Raw genomic sequence first — 23701 nt, 5'->3', positions numbered from 1 at the left:
TCACCATCACCATCACCATCGCCATCATGTCCCAAGACTATTTTTTTAACCCGATAGTACAGACTTCCTGAAGAGCAGCAGAACCAAGACTGTGCCGAAGGCTGGTGGAGGCCAGTGAAATCCAGAGAGGACCATGGGCTGCATCACTACTGAGGCGTGTTTCATCCTGGCCCTCACAAATTCTCTTAGGAAGATGGAACTCCCATTCATGCTTGAAGGAATGAAACCACCACTATGACAGTCTCTTAGGAGCTTTCTGTTGGCATCCTGCCACAGTGACAGGCTGACTTTACATAGTGAGAGCCTTGGTCTAACATCATTTTCACAATCCTTTGTCACATGAACTACATCTCATTTTGTCTCTTACCCCTCAAGGTTACAAATCCCGCTGCTGTCCAACATAAGGAAGAACTCACATGAGGTTCCTGCCTTGCTGTTGTGACCTCTGTGTGGAATGAAGCACACAAGTATAGTTCACCCGTATAACTGGGCCATCACACTTCAGTCTCTGTGGGTATTCCAGTACCATCAGTATACACACACATACACACACACACACACACACTCAAATGCACATTGATACAAAAATGCTACACACACATACACACACACACCACATATACATTCACATATACATGCACATACATACACACCAGACACCACACATACCACACACACATACATACACTTACATACACACACCACACACATATACACTCACATAAACATACCACCCTCACATAAACACACAGCACACACATATACACACACTCACACACATACCACACATACATACATGCATATTCATTCACACACATACACACTCCCACACCACACACATATATACTCATGCACACTAACACATATACATACAAACAATACACATACACACCACATACACACATATACGCTTACATACACCACACACTCATACACACACATACACACACATATATACTCACACACTATGATGCACTATATATATGCACACATACACATTCCTACACAACACACACATACACACATAACATACTTATACACTAACACACACCATACACACATACAAAAACACAACACACATATACACACAACAACACATACATCAAATAATTTTCCAGAGTCCTTCCTTCCCTTTCCCAAGGGCCGTGGCCTATACCTAACAATGCCACACAACGGCACATAGGATGGTGAGGCCTCTTATTTTTTTGAGAACCAGAAGCTTTGGTCTGACCTGGGACCTATGAGAGATCCAAATGACTTGCCCAACTAGACCCCCAAATCTACAGTTAATGAGATTCCTTTCAGGGTTAATCCTTACAACCATAACCATAGACATGCTACACTAGAAGACAGACCCTCTAGAGAGAGCTCTGGTCACAGACAGAATCGTCTGCTAGTCGTTGCCATTCTAATCTTTTTCTACCAAACCCCAACAACTTCCCACAACTCCACATCTCCGTTACCACTTGGACAGGGTCCTCAACCCTCTGATGGAGTGTTTGCAGAAAACAGTATAGTTTTAAGAGGAAAATATAAAGGGAGTTGGGGAGAGAAAACCATCTAGAGTTGATGAAAACATAGGGCAGGGGTTGAGAAGTGAGAGGAAAGAGGAGGGGAGGGGAGGCAAGCAAAGCCGGGCTTCTTCCCCTCTGCTCTGCTGCTCTTCCCAGGGAGACTCATACCAGAGCTTCCTGTTTGTTCCCCACATGACTAAAGCGCACGGGTCCTAGCTACTCACACCGCTGGCTACTTGACTGCCGCTGCCAGTTCCTCCAGCTTGCTTAGAGTCCAATGGACCTGCAGACTTGGCACAGAGCACACCCACCTGCCTTTGTCACAGCACACTAAGAAGGTTTTCTGTGGTGACCTGGCTGGGTAGAGGGCTGCTGGGTCTGCAGGCGTCAGAGCATGGAGGGGTTCCTCCAACTGCTGGCCTGCTTGGCCTGTGTGCTCCAGATGGGTGAGTGTCCCCTGTTTACTCTGAGTCATATAGAATAGATCTTAGCTAGGATCTCCCCTCAAAACTCAGCAGCCAAGTTTGCCCACAGGCCTCTAGGTCTGTGCGGGAGAAAAGCTACGGACTACAGGGCTGTGGTGACAAGGGGCAGAGAACCAAATCTTGGCCTTGTCTTAGGTTTCTGAGTAACTTGGGGCAGTGCCCTGATTTCACAAACCCCAGTGTTCACCACTATACAAAGGCCATCCCTATCTTTTCCTGCAAGGGGCATAAATCCCCGGAATGAGGAAGATGGTACACGCTCTGGACAGACTTTGGGTGTTGCTGGCATCCAACTGCTTCAGGGACAAGGAGAAAGGAGTTGGTGGGTGTGTGGGAACAAACATGAGGATTGCTCAATGTGAGGAATCAGGCCAAAGACAAAGGTTGTGCTAACTGCCTAATGGTAACACTGTTGTTAGCCAGGGTTCTCTAGAGTCACAGGACTTATGGAATGTGTCTATATATTAAGGGAGTGTGTTTAAATGATTTACAGTCTACAGTTCAACTAAGCCACAGATGGACAGCTGTGAGTGGGAAGCCCAAGGATCTACTAGTTGCTCAGTCTCACAAGGCTGGGTGTCTCAGCTGGTCTTCTTGTGTAAACTGGAATCCCCAAGAAGTAGGTTCCAACAGATGTGCTGGCAAGTAAGCGCTAGCAGGCAAAGAAGGAGGAACCCTTCCTTTTCCCGCTGCCCTTATGTAGGATTCCAGCAAAAGGTATGCCCCAAATTAAAGGTGCGCACTACCACCCCTGAGCAGAAGCTTTCAAGGCCAGATCAAAATCTTGTGTCATTCCACATCAATACCTGGATCAAAAGCCTGTGTCTTCCAGCCTCCAGATCTGGGTCACGGGTGTGCCCTCCATTTCTGGATGGTAGTTTGTTCCAGATGTAGTCATGCTAACCATCAGGAATGGCCATCACAAACACTATGGGGACAGTACTGTTCCCTGGGAACAGTACTTCTCAAGGGGTGTCAGGTCTACCTGCTTCCGAATCAGGGGAGCACATTAGTTAAAATGCAAATTCTTTGGCTCCATCCATGGCCTGCAGAGTCACAATCAGGCAGCAAGACCCTGAACCCCACGTTGCCAATGCCCAGTGTAAATGAGTGTCAGGGGCAAAGGACAAAGACACAGCTCAGAAGCCCTTCTCTCCCAAGCAATCCTTTCACCAACCCCAGCCTGGGACATCCTCCTCATAGCCATTTCTAAACAGCGCCTGCTCCACACATGCATGGCCATCACATGTGCTGTATGCTAAGGTCATGGTATTCTGAGCTGTCAGTCAACTCTGCTGGTGTGGGGTCAGGTAGAACTGATATATGAACATTAGTGTGTGTGGATCCAGCCGTCTTTCTTACAACGTATACCCTGCCATCACACAGTGGAAGGAGATGGGAATCAGTCAAGCCTGTCTTTTCCCCAGGTCATACAACTGAGACATCTTTCTGTAAAGGTGGGGTCTAAGGGGGCAAACATGTCCCGACCTGGATTGGCAGATCAGTGAATTGCAAAGGACATAAAACTGATATCAGGTGCAAACTTCAAACACTGGCCCTGGTATTCATCAGCTGTGAGCGTGCCATTGTCTTTCATGAGCCCCATAGAACTAGTCCCTGTCACCCAGATCACTGAGGCCAGGAGGAAATGGAAAGTTGAATGAGTAGGTCTTTCCTGTTCCCAGCAAGCATTGTGGGAAAGCCTGCTCAGCTGAGGAAGCCTCCTTAGGGGAGGGAAGCAAAGCAAAAAGAACCAGAACCACCTTGAAGACCAGGGCAGGGATCAGCTACATGTGGTGGGCACTAGATGCCGGACAGGACCAGCCTGTGGCTCTGTGTCTCCATCAACTCAGGTGACACGCCATGTCACGCCCACATGGCAGGAGAAATAGAGCTAAAGGAGATGCCTGAGAGGAGATGGAAAGCAACCAGGCCTTCTGTTCACATCCCTCAGACTCACCCATCCTGGAACCTTCTAGGCACGTCGGTCGCTAAAAGACATAATTCCTGCTGTCCATATCTTCTTCCTCCTCGCAACTTTTCTCCACTGACAAGCTATCCTACCACCTGCAAAGTCAAACAAAAAAATGGCTGAAGAACAGGAGAGCCAGGTGGAACGAGGTGATCAGTGATCCGCAGCATACTCCAGCTCGACCTGCCACCTGTAGGTGACGTTTGACGACTTGGCTCTCTGGGTGCCGCAGTGCCCAAGAGACCACCACTGGAGTCACACTTCCAGCATGTCTAGGCGGTTTTGAGAAAAATGGTCCCATACAGATAACTGTATTCTTCAGGCTGACTCCCTGTCCACTGGAGTTATAATCACTGGAGGTAGGTAGGGGGAGAGGGATAGAAACACAACAAGTTGTTGATGGACTCCAGTTCTCATGGACGTGATGCTATCCCTCCTCGAGGCACAATCAGTCCATTGTGACTCCCCACCTGACTTCCTTCCATGCCCAACCCTCAAATCACAGAGAACTTCCCTATAAAGGTCACCATAGCCAACCTGATTTTTTTTTTAAAAGTGTCATTCTTTAGCCCTTACCCCACCATGAAGTTCATTTTCCTGGCTGGACCATCTGGTAGACCTTTAACGTAATCATATGGAAACATCCAAAGATGCTTGCACGGTGCCTGTTCTTACTCCACCACTGACTGAGAAGCAGCGAGACTGTGTCCAGCACTTCACAAATGGTCAACACAGACTCCCTGCAAACTCCTGCCTCCTTCCTTACCGTGGGACCAGTGGAAATCTTTGGTCAGTTGTACCCGAAGCAAAGGTTTCCAATTCTGATCTAATCCAGTTTCGACCACCTTCTGCAGCTGAGTTCCTTTGTCTTTCTACTTCTGGGAGCCTTTGGGGGTAGTGCCTTAAACTCTCCCCGGCTGAATCCTGGTTAGAGGAGGTGGGAAATGAAGCCCCCCTTGAGGGGCATGTGGGGCATCAGCGGGTCACATGACGCAGAGCTCTGAAGGAGCTGGAAGGCGGAACCTTTTCTAGTAGCTCGTTACTGGTTAGAAGGCAACTTACTTTTAAATACCTAAGACTTTTTAACTGGACATAATTCTAAAATATTCTATGTACTGTCAACCTCACTCAGTGTTGGCTTTCAGATCTAGTGAAGGTGGTTGTTTTTTTTTTTTCTTTTTTCTTTTTTTTTTTCTTAAATTTTTAGTTGTTTGAGAGTCTTATTATATAATCCAGGTTGGCCCAGAACTTATACAGCCAAGGCTGTCCCTGAATTTAAGATCTCCCTGTGTCAGCCTACTGAATACTAGGACCATGACTTTTGGAAGTCAGGGAGAGAGAATGCAAGGTGGGCGGTCACCATGAACCGCCTGTGTCCCCGGGAGGAATGGCATCACCGCAGTAAGAACCGGTATGCTCAGCCAGCCAGAGTTTAAGACTTGGTCGCTCGAGTAAACATCCAGAAATGGTTTTTCATGGAGGACCTAGCAAGTCAACAGGCATCGAGACTCACCTAAGGTCCCGCAGCCAATTCTGAGCCTGGGCCGGAGGCCCTGCCTCCCCATCTAAGGAACATACTATCAAAACAAAGCAACATTGAGGACAATGAGATTTTCATCTGTGTGTAATATACAGCCCGATGCAGGGCCATGATGAGTCAGAGCTCTCTGGGTTTTATTCCCCCCATAATGTCACTGTTGGTCATTTCATCCCTGGGCATCTTTTAACGAAGCACCTGTCACTCAGCCTGACAGGAGGTCATGGTGAGTCATGAGTTCTATGGCTTCCTCCTGTAAATGGCATTTTTACTATATCATTTCTGCTCTGGGATTTCATTATTTCTGATGATTCCTTCCAGCGAATGTATGCTGTCATCCCTTGTTGCCTTAAATGGCCTTAGAAACAGAAACCACTTTCCAGCATTTCAGTTTATATGTTCCCGACCAGGGCTGGAATGGTCACCCAGGTTCTGCTCTACCAAAGCTAGCATGTCCCCACCACCATCTCTGGTAAGCTCTGGATGCAGATACTGATCCAGAATATGGGCTGTGGGCCTCTCTCATTGACCCCTGGATGCTTCCAGACACAACACACACAGGAGAGCCCCTACAGATAGCACCATAGTCCCAGTCTGGGAGTCATCCCTGCCACCTCTTAGCCGGCAGTCAGGAGCTGCTAGAGGGATCGTATATGTCACCAGATACAAGGAGCTAGGAGCTCTGCCGAAGCAAATGTCTATGTTCTCTGGACAATACTGCTAAGGACTTCTCACCTTCTGCCCTGAGGCCACCCTGAGGACCCTGCCTAAGACAGAGCGTCTCTTTTGAACCCACTCAGCAAGTGAGCAGGAAGCGCTGGATCTGCTAATGGGAGCCAAGACAGAGCCTCTGAATAAAGGGTCTCAGTGTCCCCTTTGGCTCCTAGAGCAAACACCACCTGGGCCATACATTTAGAGCACACTTTAGAGCATTTCACAGCTGAATGAAGATCTGGGAGGAGTTCATAGAGGCCTGCTGCCTGATGTTAGAGTGACTAGGTTAAGCCTCTATTACCATTTTCTCCTGGCAAAGCCAACTGAAACAACAGAAGCATGCCTCCCCTGACAGCAGAGCCCTTCCCACAGCCCTACCTGGAATCCTGGCCACCTCTGACTACTTTGGGCATTGCTGTGGTATTTTGGAGTTCATCATAGGAGTAGGTAGCTCGGCAAATTTTCCCCAAATTTCAGGACAAAAATTATTTTTTTTCTTGCAATCCCCTCCCCCTTTGGGGGGCTTTCCCCTGTAACCCTTAAATGTTACTGTCATGTCAAATGTTACTACAATGAGCAGATAGAAAAGCCTGGCAAGCCTGTGTGGGCCAAAATATTTCTGGATGTATCATGTAGTTCACAGAGAAGGCTGGAGAAGTAGCAAGGAGATACTGTATCAGCTCCTGAAGCCTTAAAAAACAAAGCCCTGTCTCTGGAGTTTAAACCGTTCCTATGCAGTTTGTTTATTTTTGTTTAATCAAATGAACCTTTTCCCCCCCCCTTGGGGTACAAAAGATTGTTTTGCACCTTTCTTAAGCAACTAAGGGGTGGGGTATGTGTAGAGAAGTAGGAGGGAACCGGGAGAGAGAGGTAAGAATTTAAATAAGGGAGGCAGAGCCAGTCAGGGAAAGCTCTGTTACTGTTCAGTCACCAGTTGACCTTGAGAAGTCGCTCAGGCCTTCCAAGCCTCAGTTTCCCCTTCTCTAAAATGGGCCAGTGATGACATCCCGTGGGATGTTGTTGTGTGTTTTAAATGACTCCCAACAACCCCCACTCTTCAGTAATCTGGCCTCCATAGCCATCGTGCGTCCTCTTCTCCTCTGACATCCATATCTCATGCTTCCCTTTTCCAGTTTTTCGAGACAGGGTCCTAAGTATCGTTAACTCCCTATGGAGATAAAACCGGCCTTGAATTCCTAATAATCCTCTCCCCAAGTGCTGGGGCTAAAGGCACACAGCACCATGTCTTTCACCGTCACATCTTATGGCTTGATTCCCCTGCCCCCTCAGCATAGACCATTAAGCCCAGGTCTCTGTGGAATTCACTCTCTGGACTCTGCACACACACATACCTCCTCTCTGTCGGGCTCTACACCCCCTGCCTGCTATATGCAATCCCTATAGACTCCTTCCACCAGCCCCCATCCTTCTGAAAGCCTAACCCCCCTTTCATCGCAGGGTACAGGGGAGAGAAGCCAGAGCTGGGTTCGGTGCTCAGAGAGGACTATTCTGGCCAGGGTGATTCATCAGATAACAGGGGTTGAACAGGAGCGATCTGGCGAGCGGCTGATAACCATGCATGTTCAGACAAAGGCAATACTGTCTGCATCTTTCAGCAGAGCACCTGGCAGAGCACAGCATAATTACATGTTCACTGATCTCTCTCCAGCTCGAGGACAGGGTACCCTGTTCATCTTTGTCCCCACAGTTCATACCCCAGCACCTGGCGCGGAGAGCGGAAGTATCCAGTAAATGTTGGCAGAATTGATGAATGCCCACAGTGTGCAGGCAGTCAGTGCCTGACTCCACGAGCCTGCAAGATGCGAAGTTCAAGTCTAAGGTCACAAGGGGCAGGAAGGTAGGGGCTGAAGGTGCACATTCATAGTCCCAGCTGTTAGGAAGCTGAGGCAGGAAGAGTGCAAGTTCAAGAACTGTTTGAACCACATAACGAGACCCCCACCCCCAATCCAAAAGCAAACAAACAACGAGCAAAATCAGATGTACGTGGTGATTTCTACCTGCAATATAGCAATCAAGAGACTACAGCAAAAGACCGATGTAAATTTAAGTCAGATCGGAATATTCAGTGAATTCCAGGCCAGTGTGAGCTACATTGTCAGACAGACAGACAGACCTGAGGAAACTCTCTTCAGCTAGAAGTCCTGCAGGATCAGTACAACCTTCACACAGGTTTCCCAAATTTGAAAGGCTGCCACCCAAACTAGTTCTTAACTAAGGATAAACGTCAAGCCCTACACTTGAATTCAAACACGTAATTCAACTTGTCCAGAGATTAAGCCTAAGAACGGGCCGCATGAAATATGAACTGTGGTTTAACTCGTGGTCTTCTGGCTCTGGGCCCACAGCAGGAGCCGATTGGACATTCAGCACCGGAGCCCAGGGTGTGCGAGAACTGCACTCTGCAGGTGCAGCTCACAAGGGTCACTTGGGGACAGGACTTGAACTGAAGGGAAAGGTGGGGAGGGGCAGTGAGTCATCCTGTCCCATCAGGAAACAGTAGTGAGTCCAGGAGTGCCCTGCAATGAGCTTCTGCATGGACGTGTACCTGCTCCTGCAGGAGTGGTGGTTCTGGGAGGCTCTCTGCAGGAGTGAGTATCCTGTCTAACTACAGGTGCGTGAGCACCACAGGAGATGGCCTAGCAGTGGTGGCCTGAGGGTATCCCAACCCAAGAACCCAATGAGGCTTGCCAACCACAAAGAGCACTAGGCTTAGCATCAGGAAAAACTGGCTTTTCTCTTTCCTACTTGCCTGGATGCTGGCCTTCATTTACACATCTATAACACTCTCTCCCCTGTCTTTCTTCTCTTGGGTACTTTCAGGACAGATGGCATGGTATAAATAAAGGTACTGTGTATAATACAATTCAAATGGCTCCCTGTAAAGGTCCCTTTTGTGCACTGTGCCTCAGGGCACCAGCTAGGCAGGCTCAACCGCCTGCCTCCTCTTGGGGAGGTACCACCCCTGGCATAAACTTCTGAGGCTGAGCACTTGCACCCCCACCCCCACAGCAGCAGCACAGGACCCTGTGGTTTGCCAGCACTGGGTGAACTGGAAGCGGGGTTCAGCTTCCACAGTCCTTGGCCCCACATTCTGAAGAGCCTGGTTCACCAAGTAGAAGTTAGGGAAAGTGAGGTGGGAGCAATGGTTCTCCCCTGTGGGTTGCAAGCCCTTTGGAGGTTGATTGGCCCTTTCACTGGAGTCACCTAAGACCATCTGCACGTCAGATATTTACATTATGATTCATAACAGTAACAAAATTACAGGAATGAAGTAGCAAAAACATAGTTTTATGGTTGGAGGTCACCACAGCATTAAAGGGTGGCAGCATTGGGAATGTTGAGAACCCCTGGTGTGGAGGGGCAATGCAGTGCTCCCTGGCACAGAGGCAGTAAAGAATCCACCGTGCGGGTCTCTCCTTTCTCTGCCTGAATGCTGGCCTTTTAAGTAGCCCGCCAGGATGCAGTTCACTTGGGCTGGCTCCGTTGTTCCTACCAACTTGTTCCTACCAACTCTACGCCTGTGCTTCAAAGCACTGTCCCCTCCTAGAGCCTCGGTTTCTCTTCTGCAAATACTGTTAGCGCCTTCTGGTGAATCACAGCTTCTTACCTTTAGGGCACCATAATGCAGGCTGTGGGTCCAGGCAGGTCTGAGTTGAACACTGACTTTGCCTCAACCTAACTGTGACCTTAGTTATTTAACTCCTCTGTGCCTCAGTTCAGTTCTTCATTTATCTCTAGGATCACCTGTAAAAACTCGAAGAGACGCTTTGGGAAATGCTCTCAACACAGAGGAGCTCAGTAAGTGATTTTATCATCTCAGGGGTCTTGTAACACGGGGTACCAGAGCATCTCGGCAACTGTTTTTGACGGGGAGAAATACTAAAGGCCTGTGTGGGTCACTAGGTCACATGCCAGGATGAGTCTCATCGTCTCCAGGAAGGGTCTGGGGACTCTCCAGTCTGCCTCCTTCCCCACTTAGTCTTGATATAGCAGGTCTAGGGAGATGCCTCTAAAGCCAGAACGTAGGGTTCCAGCAGAAAGGAATGAAGTGTTACCTAAGTCCTAGTGTTTGCAGCCCTGCCTCTGGGAGTGGAGTGGAGTGGAGTGGAGATGCCACCAGAGGTTAAGGACCCAGTCCCCCTAGGCTAAGTCTGATGTGTCCCTGACCCGCAGGTGCCCCATCGCAGCGCTGGTCCATGCAGGTGCCCGCGGAGGTGAGCGCGGAGGTTGGCGACATGGCGGTGCTGCCCTGCACCTTCACGCACCCTCACCGCCACTACGACGGGCCGCTGACCGCCATCTGGCGCGCGGGCGAGCCGTACGCGGGCCCTCAAGTGTTCCGCTGCACCGCGGCGCCGGGCAGCGAGCTGTGCCAGACGGCGCTGAGCCTGCACGGCCGCTTCCGCCTGCTGGGCAACCCGCGCCGCAACGACTTGTCCCTGCGCGTCGAGCGCCTCGCCCTGGCGGACAGCAGACGCTACTTCTGCCGTGTGGAGTTCACCGGCGACGCCCACGATCGCTATGAGAGTCGCCATGGGGTCCGGCTGCACGTGACTGGTAAGGCGGACTGGCGGCTGAGGGGTGTGGATCCCAACTTCCCCACATTCCTGTCCCGTGGGCGATAGTACTGGGTGTTAGGGAGGCTTCTGAGAACTTGGTAGAAATGCAGAACTCAGGTCCCAGGAGTCGCTGGGCTGGGGCTGGTGAGTGGTGCCCAGATGCTCGCAGACACCGGCAGTTGGCCAAGGAAGGCTTGAAAAACAAGTAAATAATAATTCTAAAGACCGTAAGGGTTGCAGGAAGTGCGCCACCCGCACTGAAGGCTTTCTCATCCCCCACCCCACCTACTCCACCCAAGCCTGTGCATCCCCTGTCCCTAGAGCACGCTGCAACTGGCCCTTCCCTGTGTTGTGGCCCTTTGGTGTGCACCAGTTGCAAACCCAGGAGTTCAAGCAACACATTGTATTAGTTTGCCAAATCTCAGTGAGCCCAAAAATAGGAGCAATTGTGATCACCATTTTACACACGGAGAAACTGAGGCAGAGAAGAGAAATAGCTTGCTAAGGCCATCGCTGCAATAGGACCCAGGCATCCTGGAGCCCAGGAGCCCAGCTCTGGCACCCCCTTACCTCCTCCCTCCTCTTAGTGGGGAGCGAGGCAGGGTTGCGCTACCCCTTGTTTAACCAAACCGTCGGCTCTCACGCTCCCGCAGGGCGTTGTGCTCTGCGCGGTGGCCCACGCCAACCTTCTTCCCCGCAGCTGCGCCCCGGATCGTCAACATCTCAGTGCTGCCTGGCACCTCGCATGCCTTCCGCGCGCTCTGCACGGCCGAGGGGGAGCCGCCGCCTACCCTAGCCTGGTCCGGCCCCGCCCTGGGCAACAGCTCGGCTGCCATGCAAGGCCAAGGTCGCGGCTACCAGGTGACCGCCGAATTGCCCGCGCTGACCCGCGATGGCCGCTACACGTGCACGGCAGCCAATAGCCTTGGTCGCGCCGAGGCCAGCGTCTACCTGTTCCGCTTCCACGGCGCCCCCGCAGCCTCGACCCTGGCGCTCCTGCTGGGCGCTCTGGGCCTCAAGGCGTTGCTGCTGCTTGGCCTTCTGGGTGCTCGTGCCACACGCCGCCGAGGAGGTGGGTGCACCCCAGATCTGGGTGGGTGTGAGGGAGAAGAGAGGGCTCCCTCCACTTTCTGACCGTTCACCCGACCTGGCACAGCAGAACAACCTTTCTGCACCAGCATCGGCTCAGTTCCCTTCTCTCTGCCTGGAACCCATGAGGCGGGGCTCTTTGCAGCTAGGAAACTGAGGCACCGCAGAGTATCTTGCCTTTTGCAGAGTCATACAGAGACAGTCCTGTGTCGAACACAAATCAGTGTTCTGTGAAGATTGGGCCTCAGGTTTCTCCCTTACTTTTTAAACTAACATCTGGAGGTCCTGAGGTTACGGACCATGATGCTGGGAACACACTGTGTTCCCACAATGATGCTCCGATGTGATTCTCTGCGGGCCGGTAAGAGGCTGAGCCTGCAGATCTTTGCAGTACCCCCGTGAGAAGGGTTCTCATAGACCCCAGAGATTGCAGAAGGCAGAGGATAGCCTGCAATTCTGAGGTGTTAGTAAGTTAGGAGAGCTCAACCAAGAATCTTCAGGACACAACGAGCTTGGAAAACATAAATGCACACCTGGCCCGGGAGCCCAACCACTTTTAGAGAAAATCTCCATGCTGCTGCCTCTGACCTTGATGCGGCATCTGCTGAGCACCCCAGAAAGGGAGGCACCTTCTCAGTCCTGGCAGACCAATTAGGCCAGCCTCCAATTCTCCAGGGATGCAACAGAGAATTTGTCTCTGGGCCCCAGTTGCTGTCTTTGCTGTGACCCTGCCATTCTTCCTGGTTCTTCAACTTTATCAAACATGCTGCGTTTCAGGGTCCCCAGAAAGGAAGTTTTATTCTGCTGGACCACAGCTCTCTTAACACCTGCCTCTGTCAAGTTAACCCCATGTTAAGTCCCTCCAGCCAGCTAGCCGTCTGATGCATGTTGCATTTCCTGGGGTCCACTTCTAACAGTGGGGTGGGGTAAAGTGTGCAACTGACACGTAGGCTGGAGGCCACTGTGCAAATTCACACTTCCTCTTTCTCCGTGTCCCTCACACAGATCACCTGGCTGCCCAGGACACCCCTCCACGGTGAGTACTTACCCACCCCACCCACCCACCTCTGCCTGTCTCATTGGCCCAGGGATGCCAGTTTCTCAGAACTGACTGGGTGTACAAGGAGAACAATCAGGCATAGAGCGAGACTAGGGTAGTAGGCTGGACCAGGGCCCGGGTCATACCCAAAGCACCCCGCCCCTCCTTCCAGCACACCACAGTAGGCCAAGCTAACTTGTTACTGCATTCAGTACACAAGGATCTTGGTGTCTATGACCCCAAAAGTTAAAGCCACCCCTTGTTGGCTCAAGCATCCCATAAGGATGCCATTGTAGGAAGACTCATTCTCCAAGGCTTACTACTGACTGCTTCCCAAACAAAATCGCCAAAAACTCAACTTAGATGAAGGATCTAGAAAGACATTAACCCAGAGTCCACTCTTTCCTCTTCGGTGTCTAGTAAGGGTCCTTGTTGATGGAGAAAGAACTCAGCTCTAGAGCACTGTGCCTGGCGTTGGCTGGGAACACTGTGCCTGGAGCACTGTGCCTGGTGCTGGCTGGGAGCACTGTGCCTGGTGTTGGCTGGGAGCACTGTGCCTGGAGCACTGTACCTGGAGCACTGTACCTGGAGCACTGTGCCTGGAGCACTGTGCCTGGAGCCCTGTGCCTGGAGCACTGTGCCTGGAGCACTGTGCCTGGAGCACTGTACCTGGAGCCCTGTGCCTGGTGCTGGCTGGGAACACTGTACCTGGAGCACTGTGCCTGGAGCACTGTGCCTGGAGCCCTGTGCCTGGAGCACTGTGCCTGGTGCTGGCTGGGAACACTGTGCCTGGAGCACTGTGCCTGGAGCACTGTGCCTGGAGCACTGTACCTGGAGCACTGTGCCTGGAGCCCTGTGCCTGGAGCCCTGTGCCTGGTGCTGGCTGGGAGCACTGTGCCTGGAGCACTGTGTCTGGCGTTGGCTGGGAGCACTGTACCTGGAGCACTGTGCCTGGAGCCCTGTGCCTGGCATTGGCTGGGAGCACTGTACCTGGAGCACTGTGCCTGGAGCACTGTGCCTGGTGTTGGCTGGGAGCACTGTGCCTGGAGCACTGTGCCTGGAGCCTTGTACCTGGAGCACTGTGTCTGCTGTTGGCTGGGAGCACTGTACCTGGAGCACTGTGCCTGGAGCACTGTGCCTGGTGTTGGCTGGGAACACTGTGCCTGGAGCACTGTGCCTGGAGCACTGTGCCTGGCGTTGGCTGGGAGCACACTCTTCCCAGCTGCTTCTCAAGTCTTGACAGCCCACCATATATGCATTTCCTTTACTGGTGCACAACAAGACCAGAGTCACATCACTGTCTGCCGTTCACACACCTAACAAATGTTCACCGAATACCTGCGATATGGCAAGGTAATAACGTGGATGAACAGACAGGAAATCCAAGCCCGCGCTCCAGTGCGTGCAGTTTTGCACAAAGGCCATCTGAGATCGTAAAGGGAGATTTGTAAAGCCACCCCAGTGGGTAGCCAGGTGGCCGTGACTGCTTTAGAACTGGGTATTTTCTTTGAAGACAGGGCCCTGAAGACACCAAGCTGGAGGCTGGAGTCTGGGGCAGCCAAGGTGATAGGGACGTCCAAGAGTACAAACTGTAGAACTATCTTTTATTCTCCTGAGGTAACTGTTGTCTCTGATACTCACTGCCTCCGTCTGCTAACCTAGGCCTAGTCCTGGAAGCTTCTGGCCTCTTACAAGCTGGTTTAGGCCTAGAATGCTTTCAGCCTCTGACACTCACTGCTGAATAAGCTCACCCTTTCTAGCTCTTTCTGAGCTCCGGCTGGTTCACCTCAGCCGTTCAGGCTCCAACTCCTCTCCCAGCTGACTGATTTCAATCTGACCCCTCTCAGCTTCTGAGTGAATCGCTCTGCTTGGCCTCATACTAACTTTGACAATCTGTTCTAATCTTCTGTCTCCTTCTCACTGTGACTTGTTCTCTCTTCAACCTGTCTCTGTACAGTTGTCCCAGTAAAACTGCCACTCAATTAGACGTCACTTTCAAACACGGGTGCTTCCTTCTACAAACTCACTTTACCTTTACTGTTTGGGATTGAAGGTGTGTGCTAAAGGGTTGAGCCGCGCCACAATTAGAAACAGGGTTTTTTTTTTCAGTAAATAACGCAATCTCTCGGGGTTCCCAGTGTGATCAAATATCCTGCAACAGAAAACCGTGAGTAGAAAGGCCAGGTGGGATTTGGACTGGACACAGGTATAGGGGAGCATGGAAATGTGGGTCGAGATGGCAAGGTTGGGGTGATTCTGAGTGAGGTGGAACTCGGAATGGTTTAGGGTCACGCATAAGAGGTTGAATCTGAACAGAAGAGCCCAAGAAGTAGACCCAGAAGGAGGCCATTGTTTCTTCTGTTCTGACAGCAACCGGGGGAAGGGACTCTCTGAGGTTAATGAAGGGAAACAGAGCACCCAGGGTTAGAGTTGAGTCCTAGTCACAGAGACCAGGAGGGAACCCAGTAAGGGAAGGGTGTGTGCTTTGTCTTGCACAGTGGCTGGGAGGCTAGGGGTAGGGATGTCTGGGAAGCAATCAGACCTGGGAGATTGAGACATGGATGTGGAGCTGATTTCTGAAGCCTCTGACAACGTCACTTTGTAGAAGAAGGTAATTGGTCAAGGAAGCTGTCACCAGCAGCATCCCCCTGTCTTACATTAATCAACGCACCAACCTTGCTGGTTCTGGCTCCACTGCCTCCCATATGGTATCTTCCTTGACCTGTCGCTGGGGCACAGCTTGGGAAGTCAGGGACCTCTTGAAATACTGGGTGGTAAGTCAATTTTTCTCTTGTCTGTAGGTCTCAGGCTCAGGAGTCCAATTACGAAAATTTAAGCCAGATGAATCCCCCAGGCTACCAGCTGCCACGAGTTTGCTGTGAGGAACTCCTTAACCACCATCATCCAGTCATTCACCATGAAAAATAAAGGACAGTATCACCAGGCTAGACCTGTACAGCTCATAATTCCTTGGCAGCTGTGGGCCAGGCAACATCCAAGGGGACCAGGATACCTGCCCACGGTACTCTGCCAGCAATCTGGACGTATATGCATGCCCACACAAGTCTCAGCACGAAACTTCTGGAAAAACTCCTCTTGTTTTTTCTTACTTCGAACTACATAGTAAAGCAGACAGGAAACTAGCCATAAGGTCTGGAGGTCCAGGCTCCTGTCTGCTCTGTCATGGACTTGCAGTGCGGACCAGGACACTTCCTTGACCTATCTGGGGCTCAGCTTCTCCCTGAAGATCTGAAGGGACCTCGTCAACTCCAACTCTAGCTAAAACGTGGGCCATTGGACGTGCTGAATTTGTAGGTAGGTGTGGCACTGCTCAGCTTTTTGGAGAACAAAGGACTCCCAAGAACCACCTGAGGCGGGAGCTGTGCAAACTGATAGCAATCCTTGGAACCATTATAGCAAGAAGAAGCCCGGAGCCCCTGCCTCCTGAGCTCACACAGACTGTTCCAGCCGCCTGTGATCATCTCAGCTGACCCACACTTCCTTGAACTGGGATCCACCGAGAGAAGACTGAAGACCCACAGTCTCAAAGCGTCTGAAAGCTGTGTGTCAAAACCCGGGAGACCTGAAGGGCGTCTGGGTCTAAGTGGTTAAGGCAGCTGTGGCTCTGACCTCTCTCTGGAGTGCACCCCCTCCCAGGATGTGAACCTCCAGGAGGACTGGCAATGTCTCCCCACTTGCCCAAGCCCAGCCAGGCTAACTTCAAGAGTGGTGCTTTCCTAATTTGCACTTCAGTGTGCATTTGTTGGTCCTGTTAAAGGACAGAGGTGCAGTTGGGACCGAGTAAGCCACAAGACAGGAGGCTAAGGAGACCATGTTTTTCTGGGGACAGTATCTTTGTGTTGAGGGCAGTCAGTTTTCAGGCTTCCCACTCTGCCAAGGGTGCTGACAGTTCATAGTTATTTCAGGATCCGTCAAGAACTGTTAAGGAAGCACAGGGCTTGACGTCTGGCCCTGCTTGCAGGTAGGAGCATTAGAGTGTCTCTATGAAGGACCTGTGTCACCAAGGAAAAATATAAGGATGTGGATTAGAGCGTCATTGGTCTCTGGAGCTGTCTTTCAGAGCCAAGAAAATTCTACGAGCTACTAATTACACACTGTGTGGTGTTGGGAATTCCTTTTCAGGGTTATGAAACCGAAGGAGGCATCATTATCGGTCAGGACGAGCTAGGCTGTCCTGCACCAACAAGCCCTAAAATCAGTGACTAAAAATGGTCTTTATCTTGCACTCTATCAGTCAGGGTTCTCTAGAGGGACAGGATTTATGGGATAAATCTATGAAGGGGGGGGAGGGAAAGGGAGAAAGGGAGAGGAGGAGGCTCCAGTGGTCCAGCTAATCCAACAATGCCTGCCTACCCAAGGAAAGTTGAAGAATCCACTAGTTCAGCCCACGAGGCTGGATGTCTCAGGTAGTCTTCAGTAGACATCAGAATCCGAAGATGTGGGCTCTAATGCAGTGAAGAAATGGAGTCGCAAGCAAAAGCAAGAGGGAAAGCATCCATCTTCCATGTCTGTCTGTCTGCTGCTAGCAGATGTGGCCCGGATTAAAGGTGGATCTTTCTACCTCAAAAGATCCCCCTTCAAATTATTTAATTAAGACAATCTCTCTCACAGGTGTGCCCAGTCATTTGGGTTTTGTTAAGATCATATGCGGTCAAGTTAGCAACCAAGAACAGCCATCACACCCACCCCATTCCCATCGCCGACTGGCTGGGAGATTCACTGTTGTTAACTGGGAACCCAGATTGCAGGAGTCCATCACTGACAGGAATTGCTAGGCTGAAGGTAAAAAGAATCCTCTCCAAGACAATCTACTGTTCACCCAAGAGAACAAGTGATACAACCCTAAATTGGTATGTGAGGGACGCTAGAGAAAGTTTTGAGAACATAGAATGGCTGACCCCACAATAAGCCCTTCCAAAAACTCTCAAGGTTGGACATACACTGTGAGTCCAAAAGCATGCTTATAAAGGGGGTAGCTGACCCAGTCTTGTGAAGGCTTCCTGGAAGAGCATACGGGAAGATGGTATAGATTGGCTATGCTGATGGGGGAAGACCACGGTTAGAGTAGAGACTGGAGGTAAGACAAAAGGGTATTGAAGCACAGAGACAACCCAAGTGGAGATGGCCTGGTACAGATGCAGTTATTCGTTTCTAGAGCCTGAAGGAAGAGGCAGGGTGTGGCCAAAGTGGGCAGAACACTTTGGATGGGGGCGCTGCCCCTGTTGTGCTGGGACACGGGTTTGAACCAATAAAAGTCTATTAGGCAGCTAGCGACTATACAGAGTGTTAGGGATCCCAACATAACCAAGCCATTCTCCTGGTGAACTTTTGAGCACGTAAACCATATTCTGGGTTGGTGTACTTCAGTGGATAACAACAGTTAGCCAGAAGCAGAAGTACAGAAGCCCAAAAGCAAGGATAGTACACTTAGAGGCTTTCCCACAACCACAGACATTGATGGATTAGGTCTTTGTTTTCGCTTTAGCAGGGGAGGCTGTCTACGTGCTGTTTTCTGGCCCGAACGTTACTTTCATCGTGGAACTGTGCTAAGGTCTGGTTCAGCCTTGGCAGGGGTGGGAGTAACAGAAGTTGGCACTCAAGGGACTGAGTAACGTGCTAATCAGGGCTGCTACTTTTCATCCATCATCTTCCTAGTGGGACCTGAGAGATACCTGTGTCAGGGATACCTGGGGAGTTGTTTAAATAAATATCTATGTTGAGTATCAGCTGGCCCTGCCGGCCCATAGGGAAGGGAAAAGGACTAGAACTTTAAGCAGTATCTTCAGGAGACTTTACTCCCAAGACTTTTAAAAATCTTTTTCAGCCACCCTCCCTAAACAAACAAACAGACAAAAAAGCTGGAAAAAAACACCCATGTGCCCATCACCACCACTCAACATCGCTCATAGGCCGCTGCTTGCTTGCTGCCTATCTTGCTGAACCATTTGCAAGTAAAGCAGCATATTTCATTCTTCTTCATGAACCTAAATACCCTGAAGAACTTGTGTGCCCTGTCCTGGCTGTTACATTTAGTGATTCTACCTTATGATCCTTATCTGCATTTCCCCTATATACAGTGTCCAGCCAGAACCCAGCTGGTTCTGAGGCCAGCTGAAGTCTGTTTGCTCTCTGGTAGGCCGGGCTCTGATCACGGTGGTGGTCTTTGCTGACTGACTTGTGTGCAGTAGCCTTCTTGAAAGTGAAAGCAGCAGAAGTCCTCAGGGGAATACCATGTGGTGGTGGTTCCTGTGATGGGCAGCAGGGGAGCCCAAGGGGAGCTGTCATCACAGGGCAGCCTTTTGATTGCTTTCCAGAAAGCACAGTGATGGAAACAGCCTGTGGCCATCCTCTGAGCTGTCCCCAAGATCTAGATGGGTCCCAAATCTGACCTCTGAGCAGGCTCAGGCTGTCCACTGGCAAGCAAGGACCAGAGACACAAGCAATAGTCAAAGCCATCACACTGGGGACTCAACTCCCCTCTGGTAGGCCAGGAGTTGAGGGGAGAATCCCAAAGACAAATTGCTTTCAAGACTGCACTTCCCAATGTGGTGCACGTCTGGAACCTTCTGGTTCATCAACCCTTAAGCCCTGTGGTTTGGTTCTCTCTGGAAAATGAAATTGGTCCCACCGGAAGATGGGGAGACACGCCCAATACCCAGACGGCTCTGTCATTGGAGAATCACAAATTACTGTTAATCCTATATGTAATCTGCCAATCCTCCAACCACAGCGTGGCCCACTCCCGGTGTGTCTTTTGTGTCCACTATCCTGGGTACTAAAGAGGAGTGGTAGCACCGGGACACTGAAGGCAGATTTCCATGGCAGACACCCCTGCCTCTCAGCACTCACCAACATTTCTGTTCATCTCAGACCTTGGGAGCCTTTGCACAACTTTCAAGGCCCACCTGCACAGGTCAAGGCCACCCTAGAGATATTAAGGGTGCTCCTGCTTTGATGGTCTCCCGGTCCGTACCATTTCCTAACTGCCAGCACCCCCACACCCCCCCCACACACACACTGAGTTAGGAATTTTCTCTTTGAAACTGGAGGTCTTACCATTGTGGCCAAATATTAAAACAAAACAAAGACTTAGCCATCACAAATCAACTAACTTAAAAGTCCTCTTAACGTGATTTATGTGTGAAAAGGCCCGCCAAGCAGCTTGCTGAAAACAATGAGACAGGCTCGGCGTGGGCAAATCACAAAGTCCTTTATTTGCAGAATTTTGCTTAACTCATTCTCATGGTTTCCAGTTTCTCACCATCATATGGGAAAAAAATGTGTCCTTTGTACAACCATGGAAAATACTAAACACTGAATAAGAAGTAAATATTGCAGTTAATGACCCAAATAAAACCATGGCTTTAGAGGTTAACACATCGCAGTACTGATCTCCGATGTAAATTGTCTGAAACCCCTGAAAGAAAGCTGCTCTTCAGTGCTTGGCGGTATTACCAGATACGTTTAACAATACCAACACTATAACCAACACTAGCACTTTTATTAGTAGAGTAGAAGTAGGGTAAGTTTTCTTTTCAAGTTATCCTCATGAGGAACCAGGAACTTGTGCAGAGTGAAGGAGACTGAATGAATAAGCACGTGACCTACTCCTGGCCACATGACTCCTTCAAGAGTCTGTTTAGTGTCAGGCTCTAAGAGCCTCACCTAACATGATCAGCTATAACCTTAATACAGGCTGTGAGGTTAGGCTAAGCAAGGAGCAGGGTATACTCCATGATGAGGTTCAAAGAGCCTGACTACCAGGCTGACCAGGCAGGTATCCGGTGAAACTGGTCTTGGGCAGTGACTACTGCTAAAGAGGTCTATGGTGTAACTCAATGTTGGATTAACGTGCCAATTACAGTGCATGATGAGAACCGATGCTCCCCAAGTGTGTTAGAGTGACTTGCACTGCTTGGAGGAGGAGGTGACAGCAGCGCCCAGGCTAAGGCAACAAAGTACAGGAAAGGATGCACTCTCCCCGCATCTCCGAGGGCTGAGTGTGTTCCCAGGCAACTTGTTTGTCTTATCGTAGTTCTGGTGCTGCTGATCCTTGACACAGTCCTGGGGACTGACCTGGGCACTCTGCCCCCAAAAACAGTTTTGTTGGACATCATGTTCAAAGATGACTAAGGACTCTGGCCACTTAGCAGAGAGAGGACTAAGGGATGGGGGCAGGGGATGTGACAGGAGGAACATTTGGAGGTAACAGAGAGGAGGAGAACAGGTCCTTCCTGGATGCTCCAGGCAGATCCACAACAAACAGGCCAGGTTACAGGGACCGTTCCAGCTCGAGATATGCAAAACCAGAGAGCCCTGGCATAGGTGGGCCAGCAGTGGACTCCAAGACACTGGCCAGGTGTTGAGGATCTCCACTAAGGGAACCAAGATGTGTGCCATGACTCTGCCCATGAGTCTAGACATTGGTTTCCTGCTGCAGAAATGATTTTTAGAAAGTACCTTTGGAAACCAGTGTCATCAGCCTGACTCAAAGAGCTTAAACACACCAGAGCTTACACTGGTTGGCCTTGGAGGAGAAAGACTGCTGGATAATTACAGAGAGATTCTACACTTGACATTCACTGACACCAAAAACCAAATGACACAGGAGAGGTGGAGGCTTAACCAGCAAGACACCCACCAGTCATGTTTAGAGCCAAGGTCAAGTGTGCACAGTGGGTGCTAGCCTTTACCATCACACTGGACCCTGCCGTCACCTGCTCCAGTGAGGCTATAGAGCAGGGAAGGCCAGAGCACCCTCCCTGCCCCACCTGTGCACTCCACGGTGGTGGGCAATGCCTGGAGAGGCAGAGACGCTTCCACTGAGACCAACACTCCATCTGTTCCTGGGAAGCTTCCACCTTCCACACTGCTCTGCCAACAGCCTTGCTTGGTGACAAGGACGTCAGGTGCCCATCACTGGCTCTGATGTCAGGGGCTTGCACTCTCCAAGTGGACTGTTTTCCCAGCAAGGCCAGGCTTATCTTTCAGCAGCAGGCAGCCTTTTTGTTCTGAATTATTACATATTTTTAAAGACTTAGCTCAGTGCTTCTCATAGAATCTGAAGCAAATAACTGAGATGTTAAGCAAGGATGAAAAAGGTGGCACTTTTACCGACCAGTTACAAAGCCAAATAAATTTATTATCAGTCATAAAAATCTACAGTAGCCTTCAATTCAGATTCCTCAATTACAATGAAAGGCTGATTTTATTGTTTATACTTTTTACAGATAAAATTTACAAATATTATAAATTTCCAAAATTAATTGATTTTCTAAACTGTACACACTATCACTCAAACATTTCACATTCTAGGATATTGGTAACTTGGTTCTCCTTGGAGAAACTGCACAAACAGTGTTTCCTGGCCTCAGAATCACTGATGTTTGTTCAGCAGTCTTCAGCTTCTGAAGCTTCTTCTATTGGAGTGAGGATGACAGATCTGGAACGCAGAGAGAAGCAGAAGAAACGAAGGCTGAGACAGATGCCTGACAATGACACTTGGTGCCACTGAACAGGATGTCCTTTATCAGTGTTCCAAGACATGTCTACTAGGCAGACTTGTCCTGTCCAATAAGAAGTTCCTACAAGCTTCCAAGTGTGGGGGAGGGACCCCACTAATGTATGTCCCATCTTTAGTCAAGGCTCTTGGTGGCCATTCATTGATTTTACACAGATATTTCTAGGCCTAAACCCATAAAGAGAGAGACATGTTTTAAGTTGGACCTGCAAAACCCACTTGGGGCCGTTTCTGAGAAGTAGGACTAGATTGACAGAAGTCAAATTTCTAACTCTACAGGAAGTGGGTGACATGAGCAAGAGATGTGACGGGAACAGAGCGCTGTGCTGGACGAGTAAAGAGGACTCAGCAATGACAGGAGAGGCACAGAGCTACTCACAAAAGCCAAATTGCTCAAATTCCCCTGACCCGCCCCTCCTCTCTGGACGTGTCCAGCGTGTCCATGAGCTTCATCTGAATTTACCTAAGGAAGAAGTTTAGAGTCCCAGTGTCCCTGACAGTAAGCCCGGCAGAGAGCTCTGACTTATTACAAGAGCTGGGAATTCCACATAGACCAGGCCAACAAAGCATTACGAATGAGGGACCCAGGGTTCCCTGTGCCCTGGCGGCTGCGGTCAGGGTTGTGTGTGCTCCCACTACAAGGACCAAATAAGATAGACCCGTGCAGTTCAGCGGCCACAGTGACGCTGCCACATGAGTCCATACAAGCTCACTTCACAGGATGTGTCGCCATCTGTGCTGTCCACGGTGGGCAAGGCTAAGTGACATGTCGTCCTCACAGGACTCATTTCAGTTCGGCTTCTTTGCTCTGTTCTGTTTGTTGAGATGCTCTCCATGTGCACTTCATACTGCCTCACACCCCTGCGATCATGCCACTTCAGCCACCTATGGGCTCAGAGGACAGGTGTGTACCCACTCCTGAAATGATCCAGTGTATCATCTTTACTCTAAGAGCAGTAACACAATACTTTTAAGCTGGTGTGTTTTCCCACATTTGAGAAATGCAGGATGTTTACATCGGAAGACTACAATGGAGTCCAAAGAGGGCTCTTCATGCCTCCCACAGAGGTCAGATCTGGCACAGGAGTCCTGACATTTAAACAAAGCAGGGAGACGGAAGTGCAGACATACCAAAAGCTCCATCTGTTGTTGTTCTTAGGGAGCTGATTGGCACAGCCCCGAGATGTGAGTGGTTCTGTACGCAGGGCAACTGAGTTGTCCTTGAGGAAG

The 23701-nt window shown here is 50.2% G+C and overlaps 2 protein-coding genes across 4 annotated transcripts in view; one reads left to right on the top strand and one right to left on the bottom strand.

The window, feature by feature from the left end:
- The first annotated feature begins 1736 nt into the window (after window positions 1-1736).
- Siglec15 (sialic acid binding Ig-like lectin 15) lies at window positions 1737-17215 on the top strand. Its single transcript, NM_001191942.2, has 6 exons — window positions 1737-1960; window positions 9982-10041; window positions 10417-10800; window positions 11503-11874; window positions 12897-12927; window positions 15732-17215. Exons 1-6 carry the CDS (start codon window positions 1909-1911, stop codon window positions 15856-15858), a joined length of 1026 nt encoding a protein of 341 aa, NP_001178871.1. The 5' UTR covers window positions 1737-1908; the 3' UTR covers window positions 15859-17215.
- Window positions 17216-22056: 4841 nt separating this feature from the next.
- Window positions 22057-23701, bottom strand: part of Epg5 (ectopic P-granules 5 autophagy tethering factor) — a 97589-nt gene continuing 95944 nt past the window's right edge. For 2 of the 3 annotated variants that reach the window (XM_039097336.2, XM_039097337.2), the window contains one exon: window positions 22073-23701. This exon is cut by the window's right edge and continues 374 nt beyond it. The gene's annotated coding sequence lies outside the window, so the exon portion shown is untranslated. The other variant, NM_001427613.1, reaches the window with a different exon arrangement.

Source organism: Rattus norvegicus, chromosome 18 (genome assembly GCF_036323735.1).
Source record: "Rattus norvegicus strain BN/NHsdMcwi chromosome 18, GRCr8, whole genome shotgun sequence".
NCBI classification, from domain to species: domain Eukaryota; kingdom Metazoa; phylum Chordata; class Mammalia; order Rodentia; family Muridae; genus Rattus; species Rattus norvegicus.
The sequence above is the reverse complement of the archived record's forward strand: the minus strand, read 5'-3'. Positions and strand labels throughout refer to the sequence as shown.

Coding starts and splice junctions, on each gene's coding strand:
- Siglec15 (NM_001191942.2), top strand. CDS start 1,909: ATGGAGGGGTTCCTCCAACTGCTGGCCTGCTTGGCCTGTGTGCTCCAG. Junction 10,801..11,502: donor GGTCCGGCTGCACGTGACTG/GTAAGGCGGACT, acceptor TCTTCCCCGCAG/CTGCGCCCCGGATCGTCAAC. Junction 12,928..15,731: donor GCCCAGGACACCCCTCCACG/GTGAGTACTTAC, acceptor TCTTGTCTGTAG/GTCTCAGGCTCAGGAGTCCA.